Genomic DNA, 20,313 nt, shown 5'->3' on the forward strand with positions numbered 1-20,313 from the left:
CCCCCCCCCCCCCTCTCCCCCTTCCTCTCCACCGCTCGTTGATCAATTTGGCTCGCCAGCCGCGTGTCGCCTGGCGTGATTCCGCGGCGACTCTCCGGCGACGTTGTCCTGGCCACACGACGCGACCGAATAATCGGCTCGAGGAGGAGAAACGGCGGAAACGGCGAGTCTCGCTCGTTCGATATTTTTCTCTCGAAAGCATCGCTTAAGGGTTAACGCGAGTTGACGCAAGAGGAGAAGAACGACGCGCGGACAACGCGACGGAGGAGAGCCTCCGTCCGGGTAAACACTGTGATTAGGGGCTCGGTGAGCCGCAATGCGAATTTCATGAAATTCGTTGTCGGCCGCTTCTCTCTCCGCGCTGCAACGCGCGATCCGTGGCTGGCTGTAATTCCACGCTCGGGATTAGTAAAACGTATGCATCGAGCGTTTCACCGAAGGATGAAAACGCTCGTTCGGCAGCGAACGGCGGTTCGTCGCATGCGAGTTCCAGCGTGGCGGCGCGAGAAGAAATCGACGAATCCTCGCGACGACACCCATCGGGGAGAATCCCTCGAGGATCGCCCGACCTCCCGATCGCCGAGGAGAAATTCGCGAATCCATCGAGAGCGTGCTCGCGAAAAAGAAACAAATAAACAGTGGCAAACCTGTCTCTCTCGGCTCCGCTAGTTCTTCGCTAATCCCTCATGTAACCACCGTCCTCACATCAACTGGCACTTGAGAAAACAGCGAATCCACCAGTACTGATACGCGATACGAGGGCGGGCGGGAATTTGGGAAAATTTACACCTCGTGCTGCGGCGGGAAAACGCGGGCCGGAAGTGTTTGCGCGATTCTGATGGGCACCGAAGCGAGCGACGGTATTTTCGTGGGTGCGGGGCGAGATCGCGGCTCCGGTCCGGCCAGAAGACTGCGCGATGGAAGTGGAAAAGCAGGAGCGTTGCGCTCCGACCACCATCGGTCCGCTTGAGCTTTCTACGACCGACGACGACGAAGACGGAGGAGGAGGAGGAGGATGGAGTCGAGCGGCGCGCATTGGCGTGGGCCCGTCGTCGGGGGACTCGAGGCCCCCGAGAGAGAAAGGCACGCGAAGGCAGGCGCGGCACGTAGCCGAGAGACACCTGCGTCGCCACCTGACAGAACTCGACACTCTCGCACACACGAGACCGCCCGATGTCGATAAGGTCATTGCTGCTGTCGCGACGACGCGCCGATCGCGATATTTGCTTATGGACCGATAATCATCGGACCGATTTCCGCGACGTGTCATTACGGCGCATGATTACAGTCGCGATCGGCGGATGATCTCAATTGTTAATTTCTGCCATTACCTCGCTCGTTGCCGCTCGCGAGAGTCTGATCGCCGCGTTGGACAGGTAGAGGAGACCACATTCAGGCCGATCGAATGCCACCGGATTTTTATGACATTTCTTCGGAACGCGGCTGATTTGACACCTATTGTCACGGGATGTTAATATTGGGCCCGGAGCGTACGAAAGGTGTACGAAAGGTCGCCTTGGCTCGAGGGGGATTCCAGGCCCGCCGTCCCTTCGTCGTCATCTGTCACTGACCGAGCCCAGCGCGCAGGATTCGTATGAAAGATCAATCAGAGGAGCCGAGTGAAAGTGGAACGTCGAGAGGGAATGCCCTGACGAGGCATAGCCGAAATAGTCGTAGGCCATGCGTACGGCCTCGCGAGAGGATGCTTCCTCGCCGATGAGGACTGTTCGGCAAGCCGTGGAAGACTTGCTTGTCCGTTCCCGAGGCGAAATTTTCCTTAATTAATTAGACTTCAAGCAGGCCTCAAGTCCCGACTCGGGCCTCGAGATTTTCAATTCTCCGGCAAGTCTTCAAGCGGAGAAAACGAAAGTAAGTTCCCACTTACAGCGTCGAAGAAGCACAATAAGCGCTTCTTCAATGCTACAAATAGGCCCGGAAAAGTGAGATTAGCTGCGGTAGCCGGATTGTTTGTAACATATGGACGCCTAAAATCTTCTTTTCCGTGGAGTTGAGACCTCCGGAGTCTAAATTCTAGCTTCTACATTAAGTTCCCGAATGGAGAAAACGGCGATAACTCTCCACTCGCAGTATCAAAGGAACACAAAGACCTTTGAAGACAGAACTAAACTAGACTTAATGTAGGATTAAAATTGCGACTACGGGTTTGTTACGGAAGATCCTCGGCGGATCCTCGTCGCGTCCTCGAGATTTTCAATAAATTCTCCTCAGGGTCCCCTGCACCAAGTGGGACGGAGTCGTCGATACTCCGAAGGGAGTAACCGGATCTCTCATTAGAAAACGAACGGCTCGGCGAGATGAGAACGTCGAGAAGATATTTAACGCGTGACATTAAGTAAGCGTCCGTACGCGCGCTTCTCGATGACTTCTGGTGACATTTGAAGGAAACAGCGATACCGCTCGTCACCGGCGGCGTATACGCGCTCGAAGGATCCTGCGGGAGCGTCATAATCATCATTACAAACTGGTTGTAAGAATTACGCCGCGCGTCACGTAACGCATCGCGCGGGAAAATCGTCTTACGTCCGTTGCGTAACGCCGTACAACGGCGCGAGGGTCATCGGGTGTAATTAATTACTCACCCCGGCTTATGTATCACAGCGCGTCGTGGAATTTATATTTAATTCTTCCTCGCGAGGAAGAGATCCGAGCGGTTTGCGCGTGATTTCTCGCTCTCGCGGCCTTGTTTACGTGTCGCGCCGAAGATAAGTTTTATCTCGCGCCGGCGAGATATCGCGAGTTTAATTAGCGTTGTTAATCGAGAAAATTGAAGGAAACTGAAGTCAGTCAGACCGAGGGAGCTTGCTTTGCTCCTGGGTGGCCTGAAACTTCGCGACGATCTCGCGAAGTGAAGCGGAGGAGCCCTGCTCGTTACAAAGAGACGAGCGTCTGGCCTCGTGTCGCAGGTTCGTCCGCTGCTTTCTCGGCCTCTCGAGAACGACGGAGGAGTCCTTTCTTCCTCTATCACCGGCCACCAAGGACGACGTTTCTCATTCCTCGTTTTCTCCATTTTCCTCTTTTTGCTCGAATTGAGCGGGCTTTCCGCCGCACGGAAGGCCGACGAATCGAGTCCCGTTACAAAAGGCCTTCTGTGCAGAAACGCAGGTTTCGCTTTCGAATGATTTTAATGGTGTTTTTATTTGAAACTAATTTAATTTCATAGTAAATGTCAACCTAAGACGTGAGTTTGCTTGCCTAGCAACTGTTTGGTAGCAACGCATTATAAATCCTAAATTTCGAAATTAGTTGTCAGAACTGTCCAACTATTAGATAGTAAATTTGGATGTAGACAATGATGTAAAATACAAATTTACTATCTAGTGGATAGACAATTCTAACATTCAATTTTTACTCATGATTACTATGTTCTACTAGACGGTTACTGGATGGCGTTTGATATTCAATTTCCATTGAGGATGTACCGAGTTTTCTATCTCGTTACTATGTAATTTTTTTCGTCTATGAAATAGAAGCTTACCTAGCCACGGTAATGCAGTGATTGTCACAGGATCGAAGGGAAGAAGGGATTTGAAGATTATACCGCGCGTAGGGACAGCTTACCTGTCCGCGGTAATGCAGTGATTCTCACAGAAGGGGTTGAGGGGAAGGGTTGAACCGCGTGAGAACAGCTTATCGGTTCGTGGTAACGCAGTGAATCTCTCAGGAGGGATGGAAGGGGAAATTCTGGAGACACCGCGTGAGGACAGCTTGCCTGTTCGCGATAATGCTGTGATTTTGTCAGGAGGGATGAAAGGGAAGGGTGGGAGGAAGCGGGAGAATCCGACCCCGAGGCTCCAGCACGCCGGACTTGCTGTCTCGGCGGATTTCACACCGCTCGAGCCGCCGACAGACCACGAGGGACGATCCCCTGACGAGGTCGAACCAATGGATCCCTCCCCGCGTATCACTCGGGGGGATGGTAGCGTAGTCCAAGCCAGAGCCCCGTTAGCCGCCAGGAGGAGTGCTGCGTCCTCCTCCAGCGTTTCCGACTCACACCACGAGGAGGTGGGGTTGGCACTTGGGAGATGCTGAGAACCAACATCTCCCTTGTGAGAGTCGAAGCCCTGGTCAGGTGGTCCACAGCCCGCGCGGGGGGGGGGGCGAGAAAGTATGCCGCTGGAGATGCCCGTGATGCCCCCGCCAAACCATTAGAAAAGGATCGCGGCAGGGGTTTTAGTGGGTATGCCCGTCTCTCCTTATAAGAGACGGGAGAGTCCTACATACTCCCGGGAGTCTCCCCGGATTCTCAGGGGATGCGCATTTTCCCTGCCTCAACAAGAAGAAGTGTATTATGAGCTGCTGCAACCGAGTCAAACCATCAATGCTGAACGCTACCGAGGACAATTACTCAATTTGAATCGAGCACTCCAAGATAAACGCCCGCAATACGTCAAAAGACATGACAAAATTATTGTCTCCCATGACAACGCTAGACCACGTGTTGACATGGCAACACCAGTGAAAGAAATCTTGGAGGCATTTGGATGGGATGCCTTACCCCACTATTCACCAGACGTTGCTCCGTCAGATTACCACTTGTTTCGGTCGATGCAGCATGGCCTTTCTGAGCAGCACTTCAATTCTTTCAAAGATATCGGAAAAGGCTGGATGACTGGAACACCTTGAAAGAATCTGAATTTTTCTACCGCGGAATCCATGTGTTACCCGAAAAGTGGGAGAGGGTTGCAGCTTCCGAAGGACAATACTTTGAATAAGATATAATGTACCGTTCTTTTGAAATAAACATGAGCCTTTGTAGCAAAAAGCAGCGAGAATTCAAGCATAATACATTGACAAATGGTTTTGCTGTTCTTATACAAATTCTCCTGCAGTTTGACGTATGGCCAGATCAGATGCGCAAGAAGACCGTGTTTTAAACGCTGTTATTTTACCTGATGTAATATGGTGTGCCTTCTTAAAATCCCAAAGCTAATTCCCTGTTATGGTAGTAGTAATAAAGTAGTAGTAAAGAATAGTGGATGGTGCTGCTCCTACGGTTATTTAGATCTGACGACATCATAACATCCTACTCTTTTCCTCAGTTTAGATCCTGAGCCCCAAATTATGTTTATGATGTTATTCGACTTTGAATATCAGTCGGCCGATAGATTTTTTTATATATCATTAGTTTTTATATAAGCTATATAAAGGTAAATAAGGTAAATTAGATCGCTTCCGAGAATGATTTCTTATACAACCCACATGCAATTCAAAACTCAAAGCGAAACAGTTGCAATTCTTAAAGTTTCATCCAAAACAACCTTCAGAATGCTTGGAAGACATTAGAAAATTTTCTGACAAGGTAGATTTATTGAAAACGGCATGTTTATACAATCTGCTTACATTTAAGAGTATAAGGAGTTCTGGCGGCAATTTTAGATAGTTCTCCACGAGCTCGACAACAAATTATTATGGTTCAATGCGATCCGACCAATATTTAAGAAATTATTCGAATTGAAATGTCAGCATTTATGAAATATCTCTAAGTCCGTATCGAAATATTTTGATACGTAAGAGTTCCAGAAGTTCTGGCGGCAGTTTTAGATAGTTCTCGACGAGTTCTACAAGAAATAATTATAGTCCGAAGCGATCCAAACATTAATTAAGAAGTTATTCTGTCTGATGTGTGCGACACTTGAAATATTTTTAAGTCCACATCGAAATCTTTTTTTAAGAGTTGTAGGAGTTCCGGCTGCGTATTTCGCTGATAGCCGAGGAGTTCTGCAAGAAATTATTATGGTTCAAGGCGATTCGACCAATATTTATGAAGTTACTCGAATTTAATCGTCAGCATTTATGAAATATTTCCAAGTTCGTATCGAAATATTTTGATACGTAAGAGTTCTGGTGGTAGTTTTTAACAGTACTCGACGAGTTCTACAAGAAATTAATATGGTTCAAAGCGATCCGACCAATATTTAAGAAGTTATTCGACCTCAAATGTCTGCCTCTGGTAACTTTCGATGTCGATTTTTTTAAACAATTATAAATATTTGATATTTTTTACCTATCAGGAACTTTAGAACTCGTCGAGAGGAATCAAATGCGCTATTCAGAACTATTCGGGCTCGATATCATATTTTTTCGAATTTTTTTTTAATTTTTGAAAGAAATCGAAAAATTTTCTTTTGCATCAGAAACTCTAGAACTTTTCGAAATACATCAAATGAGCTATTCAGAACTATCCGATCTTGATGTTAGGTGTGAATTTAGCACCCCGTTTTTCGTTTTTTTTTTAAGTGTTAATATAAGAGTATTCCTATATTCCTCTATACTCTTCGAAAGAAAGCTGGAACTCTAATCAGAAACTAACAGAACTATCGAAAACTAATGTTGGGGTGCTAACTTCACACGTCCAATTTCTCCGCTCCTCGTCTGCTGATGGACGATAAAAATTTTCATTCGTTCCAATATTCTCGACTCCCGTTGAGCTTCGTTCTCCCATTTCTTTATGATCTCTTGAACCTTCAGGTTTCTTTCCTTGGTGCTTCATCATCGTAAACGATCTTTCTCGCTCGCGGAACCTCACGGAGCCTCGGTTTCTCGAGTTTCGCGCTCATCGACCGGTCGGTTTGCGAATCCCCGTCTGTCGCTTTCTGATTTCCAGAATCCTTCCACCTCGCCGTTTTTGAACACTATCTTGTTTTCGTCAACAAATCTACCCATACTGTCGCAAAATTCTTTCATCTCCTTTCGGATGCTGCTCAGTTTGGAGCCAAACGGATACACCTTACTTTTTCTCGGATAGCTCTTGACGATATTTTTATTCGTTGTGTCATCTCTCATGTCGATGACTCTGCTCGTGGATTTCTGATTGTTTTCTAACATCGATTTTAGGTTCAACGTGTCGCACGAGACGGAGCACATGGAATTCTTCTTAATTTCGTGATCTGCGGAAAACAATTTTCATTTGTCTGATACCATCGTCCTTTCCTTTGATTTTGTCCAAGTTTCTTTACAACTGCATATGTGATTTTCAATCAATGAAGCTGCGAATATATAACGATATCATTTAGGCAAAAGACGATTGATCGAGTCGCTCACCTCTTGTCTCGTCATCGTCCCCAATTGATTTTCTTGAGTATTATTGTTAGTAAAAAAATATTACTATTGTTGTTATTATTATTATTAGTATAGTAATAATATTTCTCTAAACAGTGAACAAAGCAACATTCGTCAAATCCCTATACGATTTCTAGCTAATATTATTTTTGAAATTGAATGTCTAACGTCTCCGAGAAGAGCTTAAATATTATAAAACGAGAGAAGTGGGGATGGCAGTCGGCGAAATTCATGGAAAAGTGCAAACTGTCCGACAGGCCTGGTGTAGTACATAAATAATGTTGATATTATTTTTATAATAATTTAAAAGTTATGTCGGTCATGTTCTTATTAGACAGAATATATATCTAGATTATAGAAATATAAGATAAAAATATACTACAATATTTATTATAATAAGTAAATTTATTTGCTCTAGAGCCTAAAGGAAGTACCTGTTCAGGATGCTTGGTGAGATATTCATTTTTCGCATCTCTTATCATCCTGGTTACTTTGTTTCGTAGATCCTTAAATTCCTCCCATTCTACCGCATCTTTGTTCTTTTTTGCTTTAGCATACAGTTTATTTTTCTTTTGTATCTCAGTACGAATTTCATCCGTCATCCATGGCTTCTTTAATTCTAATACCTAAACAACCATATTTTTAAGTGAGAACACTTATGAGCACTAGGAAGGAAATTACCGAATATTACTAATGTGAGTCGTCATGTAGCACACTTAAAGAATATCTATCTCGAGCCTCTTGCTACAAGTCACTGGTAAATCGGCAAATTACATACAATTCAAGGACGAAGAAAGCGACTTTTGACCAGTCGATAAACAATCGGTCGCGCACACCGAGTGACGAATACATACCTCGAGTTTGTTGACTTTCTTCGTGTTGTTCAACGCTTTGCTCTTGGCACTACCGTTACCCACGAATCTAGGTGGTATCATCTGTGGCGGCAACGGCGGCGGAGGTATCCTCCTGTACCAATGTCGCATCGGATTACGCGGCCCGAGGCCACGTGGTAACATCGGCGGCGCGATACCAGGTACCATACCGCGTACCCTGGGTCCTGGGAAGAGACCGTTGGGTAACAGGCCGTTGGGACGTGACAAACCGGCCGGTCGCGGTGGCAACATTGGCAACAGTCTTTGTCTCAGCGGGCCAGGGTTGCTGAACACCGGGCTCATCGGCAGCGGCATCCTCGGCGGCATACCGCCGAACCTGGGCGGCGGTAAAGGACGCATTCCGGCCGGTGGTATTCGACCCCCTATAAGCGGACCTCTGTTGAGTGGGCTCATTCTCTGTTATCGCACTCCGACTCCTGGTGAGCGCTCTCTTCTGCTTACGATGTCCCTACCAATCGTGCACGTGTACTTCGTTACCGAGGATAAGTAGAAAGCCGGCGCGAGGTTAGGAACCGCAACGAAGGCTGCTGTGCGCGACAAGTGTATTATTAATGCGTTCTCAACAATCCGACGAAGTTACGCGTTGCCGAGTTTTCTCGTCCATCTGATGCGAAGAACCGTCAATATTTCGAACGTCGTGGTAAAAGTTACCGGTGTACGTATCCTTGGCGATACGCGAGCGAGACCACTGCGCGACTCGTCCGAGTTTGTTGACGATCGAAAAGCAACAAGACAACGTGGGCCTCGCAGTACAGTTGTGGGATCGACCACGGCGACGAACAATCATGAACTTGGTGAATCGCGTCTCGGTGTTTTCACCTGACGAGGCTACCTTCGAAAAAGCATCCGAATTATGGCTTCTGACCAATAAACTTCTACTTCTTACTGAAAAACGGCATGTTGATTGGCTACCGTGTCCTGTGAACAGAAACCATAAGCCTTGAGAAATTGACCAATCACAGTCGACTATTCTCCTCACATTCGACTGTGATTGGTTAATTTCTTATGGTTTATGGCTTCTGTCCACGGGACGTAGCAACACTTGCCCAGCGGCAAAAAGCGACGCTGTAGCCAATCAATGTGCCGTTTTTCCACGAGAACTGAAAGTTTATTGGCTGTCGCAACACTTCTTGCCGCGCGGCAAGCATTTCCGCGCCCTGTGGGCAGAAGCTTTTAGGATTGAGATTAAATTGAAATTTAACTAATCAGCAAAATTACTAAACTCAAGTTTAGTGAAATTTAGTGAACTTTGCATCGATTGGTCAAATTTCGACTTAATCTGAATCTCCAACGTGTAGTCTGATACGTTTTTTAGGTTAGACAAGGAACAACGATCCAAACCTCCTTATCTAACCTAATGTAGTTTGCATCTATTTTCTCAGGTGGCGTATCGAAGACTTCCGGTGGCGGCTTTGAAGTTTCTCTCTACTTTTGCTAAACGCTGGCACTATCCAATTTTAACTCACGTATTTGTTAATTCTTTTTTTAAAAGAACAACAACAAATACAAGTTATTGCAAATAAATATTAGAGGAATAAAGAGATAAAAAGTTATTCTGTATTATTCTATAAAATCGCAATCGTCTCGAGAACGTACCTCGTTTAATATCAATTTTAATCGGGACTCGGTAATCGTTCGCTTCACCTTTTCCTTCATTCTTTTTACACTTATTGTACATTGTTAACTCCTCTCTTCGAGTTTAGTGTTAAACACCGCTAATGCGAAAATAACACGCTTCCTCATGAGACGATGAATCCATCATTTTGAACACTCCAACGGATACCAGCGGCACCGGAATGTCATCAACATGATTTTCTTTTCAAAAGCTGTAACAACGCCAACTTCATCGCTTCGAGGGGAAAGGGGAAGATGTCTTGGCGAACGAGCGATATGGCAGGCGCATCGCGATTGGTCAGTGTGTTTCCCACGGCCCATCACCATCTGTCATTGGCCGGTTTTGTGAGACGCCTCGTAACGTCCCGCCAGCTGTTGAAGCTACGTTTGTTTGAATCAAACGGCAACTGAAGTTCGCTGTGTGCCGTACGTCCCTGTACGTGTCCTCGCTTGCTATGCATTAAAGCCACTTCCAAACGATCGGATACCTTAAGAATTTGTGGCGGCGGGACGCGACAGCGGCACGTATCAGTGGGTTCGTCGGATTTTCGTTTTTGTCCCTTTTCGGTGTTACTTCGTTGGCGGGAGAGGCTAAGTAATTTCACCTCCGTTAATACATATCGCGGATATTACACACATACCTAACCATAACGAGTGAAACAACTGCTTCGTCGAAGAACAAAAGGATCTTGTGAGGACGGAGCAGGAATATGGCCGCGATCAGGATACACGAGGATCAGGAAAATCGCATCGCCGCCGACCTGCGTGGTCGCGCCAAGGGTATCAATGGCACCATGGCTCATGCTCAAGCTCAAGCATTTCAGAACAGACGCGCTGTCCTGGGTGTCCTGAACAATAATTGTGCAGGAAATATACTACCCAAACCTGTACGTATGTCCATCTATCGTTAAGTACGATCTTGTCTTCCTTCTTGTGGTATCTTCATGTTATGAATGTCATTTTTCCGAGGTAACAAATGATGACACAGGCACGTTACTGTGGGTTGTTCAATATTATAATTTTACTATTCATGTCTCGAATAAATTACTCAAAAAGAATCCACATGATGGTTTTCTGAATTCAAACTTCGAACGTGTCATAATCAAATTCTCTTGTGTATTGATATAAATTTTATTCATGTATAATAAATACTGCGATATAAATACTGTGTTGTACGACTTTTATTGTCGTGAAGTTGAGTATTGATGTCTATTTGACTAGTATTCGGAGTTGGGTCTTTATTTAAGACCTTCTTAAGTTTATCTTTAGGTATTCCAATGATCCATGTAACATCTGCAGATGAACTTAAGAAGGTCTTATATGTAAGACCTGACTATGAATACCAGCCTATGACATAATATATTGAAATTCAATGATACATAGTAACCTACGTATAAGCTATAGAAAATTTCAGGCTGATCTTGATTGCTATTGATTTGTTCTTCCTTAGCAGGAGGTTTGTAAGGACGATAAATATGTCAAGACGAAACCAGTTATACCAACGCAGTATGAGTCTTTTAAAATTTATGAAGACAAAAAGGAGGAGCCAGTTTTTAAGATTTATGAGGACAAATTGGAAGAGGAAACCTCTGTTGTACTTAGAGATTCAAAGGAGAAGAAAGAGATGAAAACCAAGCAAGAAGCAGAGGTGAAATTGGATAGAGAAGTAGTAAAAGTAGAAGAGAATATCAGTGAATCGTGTATTCCGGCAGTGTTTCATGATAGCATGGATATTAGTCAGAAGAAGAATCAGAATGATAAACCCTATTTATCAGATAATCCTATGTTATGCGAGGAACTTTCATATAGTAATGAACGCCGACAAGAAGATCATGCGAACCGAAGAAATTCTAGAGAAATTGATTTTTTTGATATGGATGAATATAGATCTGACATATACAGTTATTTACGTGAGGTAGAGGTACGTTTATTTGTATGTTATATTAATTTGTCTTTGCAAATATTCTTCTTTTTCTTCTTGGCGCTACAGCCCTTTGTAGAGCCTACCTCTTTCTCGCATATATTTGCGGTGCGCAGATTATATACAGATATATGGGACCTACACTTTAACGCCGATTCCGAACGGCAGTTGAGTGAGGTTTTCATGGCAAATATACTCTCTCGGTGGTTTGTCACTCCATCGGAGAGGAGACACGAGCGTATGAAAATATTTTCATTCTACCGAGAGGCGAACCGGGTCCTCTAGTATAGCAGATCAGCTGCTATCCGCTATGCCGTGCTCGTCTTTGTAAATATATTGTAGCAATAAGAACGAAAATTATTTTCAATTTCAATTACGCTTTACTCTAAAAAAGTGTAAACTTTTCATTCTCGGTCGTTTGATTTCAGGCTATGCATAGAGCCAAGGCTGGTTATATGAAGAAACAACCCGATATTACGTACGCAATGAGATCTATCCTAGTAGAGTGGCTTGTGGAAGTAGTAGAAGAATATCGGTTACAGAATGACACACTTTACTTGGCTGTTTCATATATAGACCGTTTCCTATCGTATATGAGTGTTGTGCGATCAAAGTTACAACTTGTCGGAGCTGCTGCTATGTTTATCGCAGCGTAAGTTTTCCAGACAAATAACATGAAATTCAATGGGACGCCAGATTGTTGTACATATTGTAAGAGTTGGAGGGAAAGTATACCAGAAGCGCAAGGTTACCAGGTCGGGAATCGAACGTGGGGCCTTGCGCTTGCCAATGCTTTACATTATTTGAAGTCAAGATATAGTCTTCATTTTCAACTTTAATCTTTTACAATGATTAAGCATTTAAAAGATTAAGACACGTTGGAGTAAATATTTAAGAAAGAAAGTAGTTTCATAATTGCGTGTGCTCAATAGGAAATATGAGGAAATTTACGCTCCTGACGTAGGAGAATTTGTATATATCACAGACGATACGTATACGAAAAAGCAGGTGTTGCGCATGGAAAATCTGATACTGAGAGTGTTGGCTTTCGACCTGAGTGTACCCACGCCTCTTACATTCCTCATGGATTACTGCATCAGTAACAATTTGTCAGACAAAATTAAGTTTTTGGCAATGGTAAGTACACCACGAGTAGATTCTGGCCTTTGAATCAATTCTGAGACAACGAGAGCCAATGCGTTGAGTTTTGGTGCTCGAATGTCTTGAATTATATTTTTCAATCTATTTTTGATTAGCCGTCTACTTTTCCCCTGTACCTTTTGTAAGTTTGTCTCACATTGTTATCAGTACTTGTGCGAACTGTCGCTGCTCGAGGCGGACCCATACCTTCAATACTTACCCAGCCACTTGGCGGCTTCTGCATTGGCGCTTGCACGGCACACAATGCAAGAGGAGGTCTGGCCGCACGAGTTAGAACTATCGACCGGATACGATCTGAAAACTCTTGCAGAATGTATCAATAACCTGAACAGAACCTTTTGCAATGCTCCCAACATACAACAACAGGCGATACAAGAGAAGTATAGAAGTAACAAGTGAGAGCACAGACAAATTACGCGATAATGTGACAACCGAATAATCATATAACGATCACAGAATGATCATATAATGAAGATGTGATTATCAAATATCAATAAAGATGTGTGACAGGGAGTGATGTTAGCGTTACGATAACAAATAATATTGTTCAAGATAACGCAAATTAGTATAAAACGAATCTTTTTCCAGGTACGGTCATGTTTCTCTGCTGTTACCTCGTAGTACCGAGGCGGTATCATGCGAAGATGTAAGCGAAGAAGACGAGGAGGGAAACCCTTAATAAAATCCGTCAGACAGGATTGAAACACCGAACAGTAACAAAGTTTGGCGTTTAATTGACGATCAACTTGTCTACCGTGAGAGTCCAATAAGTCATCGGGAAGTGAAAAAGGGAGGGATTAGGGCAAGACTGACCTATTTGACTAATGTGAATGCAGGGCATGCGAGTTGTTTCTATTAGTCTCTCTAAGTTTAATTGGTTGGTATGTTATGCAAGAGCGAACATACTTTGGCTCTGCATTAAAATATCATATTCATATATTTTTTTTTCTCTCTTTCCTGCCCCGTACTATGATATTTTACATGTCTCTGGTCATGTGTGTATTTTATGATGCCAAATTTTAATCAACTTTTTTAAAATTCCGTTATTGTACCAACGAGTGGAAGATTTGTGGGTGCCATGAAATTGCATTTATAGATATATATATATATATGTTTTTAAGATATTAAGGACTCATACCGACTCTAATGCACCGGAATGACGCATGCAAATGGTTAATTTTGATTTCCATTGAGCTCTACTCACTCCTAAATAACAACTTTAGGCAAAGCAAAACAAATTTTATTTATTATTGTTTTATGGGTGGATAACGGGCCACTAACTGTAAAGGACATTTTATTGGAGATGTTACCCGATGAAATTTTATTGTTTCGACCAATTTCTTCCCAATCTTTGTACAGTTATTTATTACGATATTCTAGGTATCATGATTAGCATCAAATATCTCCGATAAAGCGAACTAAATATTTGATGCTAATCATGATACCTAGAATATCGTAATAAATAACTATTACCTTGTATATCCACTGTACTGTGCACTGTACAAGAACATTTTGACTTTATACGCTGTGCAACGATTGTGCCGTCATAGTTTTCTCGAGATATAAAATTACTCATCGACGGTAATGTTCTATGAGACACATCTACCATTTTCCCCCATCCATTCATGATACATGAATATAATTCTAAATTGGCTGTAATTAAGAATATATCTGCGACTATATGCGTATGCGGCCGTTTTACTGCACAGCATGATTGTTCGTATTTTTAATATATATGCCACGCGAAATACCTACATGTTCAAGTCGATATACGTGAGAGAAGTATGTTCGTACGAATTCAAGTATAGATATATAGGGAAAAAAATGTTACTAAATCATATACCGTGAAATGATTACACATTCTCAGTTCTGCGTTAATTGTAAATTGTATAATCTGTAAATTGTACAACTATCTGTACCACAGATAGTTTTCTCCAGTGGCCACGAAGAGAAAAAAAAAACAAAAGAAAAAAAAGTGAAATTTCCCGAGGAATATATTGACGTCGATAAAATACAAGTTGGTTTTTTCCAAGTAACGCGCTCACGGGGCAAGAGAAGCTCGTCGAAGTCTCCTCATGTGAAGGGATTTAAAATAACACAAAAAGATATGGAAGGAAGTTCAAAAAGTGGCCCTTTTTGTGAAACCTTCTAGGTTTTTATAACACCGACATCCTTTTCTCAGTGAGATTAGAAACGTCCTGAATGTATTTACGCGAATGTCTTTTATATTATATTTTCATATGTCAGACTTAGTGCTTATTGCACCACATTTAAATATTATAATTGAGAGCCATGGTATACAGAGATGATTACTCAATCACGCTGTTATCATTGGGCTACAAGGCCGTGAAAAATTTCTATAGTAAGTTGTAGGGAATACAAATGCGCTGCATTCGCGCTGCTGGTTACAGCGCGACTGGGAATGCACTCGTATAACGTGGCTCTAAAGCGTCATTCGGAGCCGTTTCAACGTAACATTGCGAAATTGTTAATTGTTGCCAAACGTTTCCGAACGAATGCGCATTAATCGACGAAAGTTTGAATATACAATTGTAAATACCAAAAAAAAGAAAAAAGGAACTTGTTCTACGAACGTTTCGGAAGGAAAATTTTCACAAAGGAATAAAGGAAGAAGAGCACAAAAAACGCCGAGTCCCTTTCTTTTTTCACTTTTGTATTAAAAATGCTTCAACAGTACCCAAAAATTTGTCCATAGAGCAACGTGCGTTTCGAAAAAGAATTCAAACAACCTCTGTCTGCGTATATAAACGTAACAATAGTATAAAATGAAGCAATTAAAAATGACAATAATCGGTGTGTGTTCGAGAGCGGAGCAGATCTATTATACTTATGACATTAGACCTTAGCAGGTAATGAGGCGTATATTCTACTCATCGTCAACGGCGAGTAAGGGGGGAAGTGTGGTACGCGTAATTTCTTTCATTTTTTGTTTTTTGTATCACCGGTATGTTGAAGAATCTAGGCTTGATCTGGAATACGAGATATGATATGATTAGATGGTTGATACAAATTGGGATTACATTGGAGCCGTAAAGGTGCAGGATTATCTAGGCAGTTATCGGAATCGAGTGTTCGTTAGTGTTAGTGTGTTGCTTTTTGCACGTATGCAATGTATAAATGATGGATCTCCTCCATTACATCGCAAATCGTTAAATTGTTATTCTACTGTTGTTTACACTCATTGGTATCATCGCCTTGTTTCCCACCTGAAGGCGCATTAGTAGGAGAGGACGCCTCTTCTTCATCATCTTCGTCCTCGTCTTCATCATCGTCGTCCTCGTCATCGCCTTCTTCCTCCTCGTAATCTTCATCCTCATCTTCCAAGCCTTCGCCTGGAATCAATCATAAGGGAATAGTTTTATAAAAATAAACGAGAGAGAGAAAGGGAGAGAGGACGCATACATAACGTGGTGGGAGTCTACAATGAATGAACTAAAATATTCTCGTATAAGAATTACCTGTGTAATAGAGCACAGCCCTAGGAACTATACGTTCTCTAATGTAATGACCTATTTCGAAGTCGCTGGTCAATAAAGCTTGGGTTTCATCATCTAAATCAGCATCCGCCTCTTCTGGCACTGAAACGAGCGTTTGTCCGAATTATAAACGGGATGAATGCAAGTTGAGCGTGAAGGGGAAAAGCGTGAGATTTATATTTACCAATTGGCGGCGTGAAGAAATTAAAGAAGGAATCATTCCGGACAATTTTGGTCACGGTACGCATAGATCCCCGGGATTTATGCTTCTGATTTTTTTTGATGGTTTTTATCGTAACGTTCTTGCCTTTCTTCCAGTCGATCGTACAGCCCTGCGAAACAGACATTCATTCATTTTTAGCAGTATGACTTTTATCGCACGACAACTAATCCAGTTGAATAAAAAAGCGTACCTTGCATTTAAAGATCTCAGGCCCTTCGAAACTGAAAGGATCGTTTTGTTCAGGAGCACACTTCATGATGTACTCTTTAGTGAGTACTGTATTCGAGAAGTAATCATTGGCCGAGAAATAGAACTCGAGAATGAAACCCTGAGAAGGGGGGCAGTTAATTTTAATTCAGCTCTCTTCTTTAACTACTATCAAACACGATAATATATTTAATCGTATTACGACTCACCATTGGATTCGATTTCAAGAAATTTACTTTAATATCAGTTAGATGTTTCAAGATTGGCTCGTCGTGATCTTGCACCATTTCGGCTAATGTACCTACATTCTTAAATATCGTTAGCCAAAAATCTGGGATACCCTTAATATCGGCCTCGTTATCCGTTCTGAAGTCATTCAATAAGAATTAGTTAACTTATACCTACGACTAATTATATATACATGCAAATGGATCGAGATTAATTTGCTTTGTGTCATTCGCAGGAAAAAATTACAATACTTTAATTCATTCCGAGAACATACTCATCCTTCTTCTCTGCACTCTTATCCACGATCTTCGCCTTGCTTTTCAAGTCGTTGACCAGACCTTCCTCATCCTCATCGCTCTCCCAAGCGCATTGTTCATCCGTCGGCTCGTAAGCGCCAGATATTATCTCGCTTCGCTTCTGATACAAGGGTGCGCACATTTGAGAATACTCGCATTCCAAAGCATGTACTTCCTCATAGAATTTGGCTTCAATATTAGTGGTGACAAGCTGCAGTTGTTTCAGTGCTTTGATCCTGCGTTTAACGGCAGCAGGAAGAGACTGCATTTGCTAAAAATATCATTGTCTTTGAGAAATTTATGTTCCGTATAGCTGTGGAATCAAGTTAATGCGAATACAACCGAATATATCATTTGATATTTTATTACAAAATATGTGATTTATAATGATTTCATGTTTCCCTATTTAATTGTAACAATGATTGGTTAATCATCAAGGCAAAGATCACAAGCCAACTTTTCCAATATTCTGTGCGAGTTAGTGACAAAATGATCACTGGTTAGATTTAAGTCGACAGAAAACAGCTAGCGGCCACAATTGAATAGGGAATAAAAAAAGAAAAACATAAAGAAAAACGGATGATAAAAAAATTCCAAAAGAGAGAGAAAAATAGAAAATTTGTTAGACATCGTTTTTGTAACTTATTTATGTCTATTGTTTCTAGCTGAACTGGCTGAAACTAATTTAAGAAATGTAGACACATTGAAGCGCACAAGAATTTCGTGCATACGCTTCATACGCTTCTGTGTACGTAAATTTCGTGAACTAGTGCAGCCAGTTCAGCTGAAAAGAACAGACTAATTGACTAAGTGAGATACAAGATAGGAACGGGCAAGCATTAGGAAGCATGCGATTAAAGAAAGATCTTCGCAATATCGTTGCATAATGTACGTTCGGAGAGTCATATACTGCTGTAGATAAATGCAAGAAGTATGGTTTGTCGAGTTTTTATAGAACGCGAAAAAAAAGATTGCAATACCTCTAACTCCAATCCTTGTGCAGACAAATGATGAAGAGTACCTAACATCCCGACATCAGTACTACGTAAAATTGCGGTCGCCCTGACTGGACGTCCGGACAAATTCACCTTGGACCCCACATCGTTGTTACTATCCTCACCTTCAACGGAATCCATATCGCTTGCATTGGCAGCGCGTTCCGGATTGGTTGTCATTTTTTACTATAAATTCAAATGTATCGCTGTAGAACTCTACACGGGCTGATCCGGAAAATTTAGAGAAAATTACACAGATTCGTCTAAAGGATCGCTTTTTTCTCTCTCTCCAGGAGTCGCGAGTTCGTCTGAGACCCTTCTCAACTGTAATTTTGCGGAATTTTACGTAGACTGAGAATTGTATGTATATTCGTATGTACAATATGCAGTCGTTCCAATTCGCTTAGTCACTTAAAGCGGTGCTAAAAAAAACTCACAAAGTAAAATGTACATTGCTTTACATAAAACCTAAAAAAAAAGAAAGGAGAGGCAGTCGGAAAAGGACGAAACAACCAAGCTAGCAGGTACGAGGCTCGATGCCTCGTTCATGAATGAGAGAGGAACACAGTGATGTAATTAGTTCAGTCATCACATACATACATAATTGATATCGAAAGAAAGACCTTCCGCGTGTCACGTTTAAACGTGACACGATTAATCGCCGGATGATCGAGTAACATGGGGGCGGGTGCAAGGTTCAGCTTGTGAAAAGAGAGGAGAATAAAAAGAAAACCTGCTCTCTCGGGGAATCTGCATATTGTAGCACACGAGGCAAATCGCCACGAGGATGGCGAGACTTCCCGACTCCTTCGGCACGCGACGCGAAATTTCGCTGCGCTGGCTGCGGAGCACAGCTGCGACGCGACCAAAGTCCTCGCGGACACGCGCGAAAGACGAGACGGGAGGCGAAGGGAAGCTCTCATCACAGCCTCGTTGCGGGATTTACGGATTTGCTCTCGGCGAGGCTTCCCGCGACCGCGCGCAACTGACGTTTCGCAGCACGGCGCGTCCGTGAAAGGTTATTTCGGCGCGCTCGCGAGCACGAATAGAAAGAAAGAGAGAGAAAGAGAGAGAGCGAGTGAGAGGGAAAGAGAGAGAGAGAAAGAGCACCGTTTGCGACGAGCTCGATGCAAAATCTCGTCGGCGAGGAAGCGCACGAGGAGCGTGCGAAGGGTGGTCGACGAAGCGGTCGGTTCGGGGACGCTGTTCGCGGCATCAGCGCGGAGAATTCGGCCGGAAGGACTCGACACGAGGGAACGCGCACATGGGGGATGACGAGAACGCCGAACGCCCTCGGGTTAGAGACAAGGACGAGAGGAAGAAAAAAAGGGGAGGGAGCAGCACGGTGGCGATACGCGGGATCAGCAATGTGCGCACAATGAGCAACAATGTAATATGTCGGTGAACGTGCGTGCGTACGAGAAATGCGTACGTGCGTGCGGTCGACGGGCAAGCAAGGCGTGCAACGCGGAACGGGCGTTCCTCGGCGACGATGGAGAGGTGTTAATCCACCGGCGCGTACTCATACCCACCTTCGTATCACGTTAGACTGCTCGCAGGAGAACACCGAACCGGAGTGAATCAAAGCGGAGAATGAACAACGGACCACGGGAACCGGTACCAATGATGCCAGGTGGAGGAACTTTCCCACCACTCGGCCGTCCCTATAAGCTGTCCACGTGACTAGCACGGCAGAGCCGTGTGCGAACGCGACGCGGGAGTCACCGTTGGGCGCTTCTCGAATTTCCCTTTCGTCGTCGTTCGTACTCACAGCGCGCTCGAACGTCCTCGGCCGAGAAAGTTGGTGGAATTTTGCCGTGCTCGTCTGCGAATTAAGCTGCTCGCTTAATGGTGATCGCACGATCTTCCCTTGACGTTTCGCGAGAATCGGCCGCGAATCGTACCTTGTTTTCGACTCCACTCCGTACGCTACTGAGGCTCATCTGTCGCTTACGTAGCCGCGCATGCGCGAGAAATCCCTCCGGCCAGCATCACTCACCGGTAGCAGCCTCTGGTGACGGTTGACCAGTGGTTGAAAGCGCGACGTAAGAGCGCCAGGCTTGCTCCGGAATCGCGAGATCGCGATCTTCAGCGACACCTCGTGTCGCCGGCCGCGAAACGCGCACATCGGTCGATCCGCCAATGAACCGGGTCGCGGCCCGTGGGGGATTGTTGAATTTTTTCCGATATCGGTTTAA

General features: G+C 43.7%; 5 protein-coding genes across 13 annotated transcripts in view; 1 reads left to right on the forward strand and 4 right to left on the reverse strand.

Annotated features, from left to right (window-relative positions):
* The window catches only part of LOC106749285 (zinc finger CCCH domain-containing protein 13), a 25,386-nt gene extending 24,416 nt beyond the window's left edge, over positions 1-970 (reverse strand). The window contains exon 1 of the mRNA XM_014628596.1: positions 648-970. The gene's annotated coding sequence lies outside the window, so the exon portion shown is untranslated. The remainder of the gene's footprint in view (positions 1-647) is intronic.
* Positions 971-4,304: 3,334 nt separating this feature from the next.
* LOC106749288 (DNA-binding protein K10-like) lies at positions 4,305-8,769 on the reverse strand. Of its 3 annotated transcripts, XR_001374842.1 has the most exons (4): positions 7,935-8,769; positions 7,515-7,706; positions 4,911-6,908; positions 4,314-4,639 (listed from the first exon to the last, which is right to left on the reverse strand). XR_001374842.1 is itself a non-coding variant. In XM_014628601.1 (3 exons), the coding sequence occupies exons 1-3, from the start codon at positions 8,364-8,366 to the stop codon at positions 6,999-7,001; spliced, it is 633 nt and encodes a 210-aa protein (XP_014484087.1). In that variant the 5' UTR covers positions 8,367-8,769; the 3' UTR covers positions 4,305-6,998. The 3 variants fall into 3 exon arrangements, 2 of the variants coding, with proteins under 2 accessions (XP_014484087.1, XP_014484085.1); XM_014628601.1 differs by having other exon boundaries at positions 4,305-7,007; XM_014628599.1 differs by having other exon boundaries at positions 4,308-6,908.
* A 1,166-nt stretch (positions 8,770-9,935) lies between these two features.
* Positions 9,936-14,630, forward strand: LOC106749281 (G2/mitotic-specific cyclin-A). Of its 3 annotated transcripts, XM_014628585.1 has the most exons (7): positions 9,937-10,182; positions 10,265-10,474; positions 11,038-11,508; positions 11,937-12,160; positions 12,441-12,645; positions 12,817-13,064; positions 13,258-14,630. In XM_014628585.1, exons 2-7 carry the CDS (start codon positions 10,298-10,300, stop codon positions 13,346-13,348), a joined length of 1,416 nt encoding a protein of 471 aa, XP_014484071.1. In that variant the 5' UTR covers positions 9,937-10,182; positions 10,265-10,297; the 3' UTR covers positions 13,349-14,630. The 3 variants fall into 3 exon arrangements, with proteins under 3 accessions (XP_014484072.1, XP_014484071.1, XP_014484070.1); XM_014628586.1 differs by having other exon boundaries at positions 9,936-10,474; positions 11,041-11,508; XM_014628584.1 differs by having other exon boundaries at positions 9,937-10,474.
* A 696-nt stretch (positions 14,631-15,326) lies between these two features.
* On the reverse strand, positions 15,327-19,736 carry LOC106749282 (nucleosome assembly protein 1-like 1). Of its 5 annotated transcripts, XM_014628589.1 has the most exons (9): positions 19,648-19,736; positions 18,101-18,301; positions 17,099-17,391; positions 16,806-16,962; positions 16,580-16,717; positions 16,351-16,498; positions 16,149-16,268; positions 15,897-16,022; positions 15,620-15,659 (listed from the first exon to the last, which is right to left on the reverse strand). In XM_014628589.1, exons 2-9 carry the CDS (start codon positions 18,293-18,295, stop codon positions 15,649-15,651), a joined length of 1,188 nt encoding a protein of 395 aa, XP_014484075.1. In that variant the 5' UTR covers positions 18,296-18,301; positions 19,648-19,736; the 3' UTR covers positions 15,620-15,648. The 5 variants fall into 5 exon arrangements, with proteins under 5 accessions (XP_014484073.1, XP_014484074.1, XP_014484076.1 ...); XM_014628587.1 differs by having other exon boundaries at positions 15,327-16,022; XM_014628588.1 differs by lacking the exon at positions 19,648-19,736 and adding an exon at positions 18,849-18,992 and having other exon boundaries at positions 15,327-16,022.
* LOC106749191 lies at positions 19,638-20,148 on the reverse strand. Its single transcript, XM_014628378.1, has 2 exons — positions 20,020-20,148; positions 19,638-19,940 (listed from the first exon to the last, which is right to left on the reverse strand). Exons 1-2 carry the CDS (start codon positions 20,056-20,058, stop codon positions 19,638-19,640), a joined length of 342 nt encoding a protein of 113 aa, XP_014483864.1. The 5' UTR covers positions 20,059-20,148.
* Positions 20,149-20,313: the final 165 nt, after the last annotated feature.

Source organism: Dinoponera quadriceps, unplaced genomic scaffold (assembly GCF_001313825.1).
Source record: "Dinoponera quadriceps isolate SergipeBrazil2010 unplaced genomic scaffold, ASM131382v1 scaffold2952, whole genome shotgun sequence".
Lineage (NCBI taxonomy): Eukaryota > Metazoa > Arthropoda > Insecta > Hymenoptera > Formicidae > Dinoponera > Dinoponera quadriceps.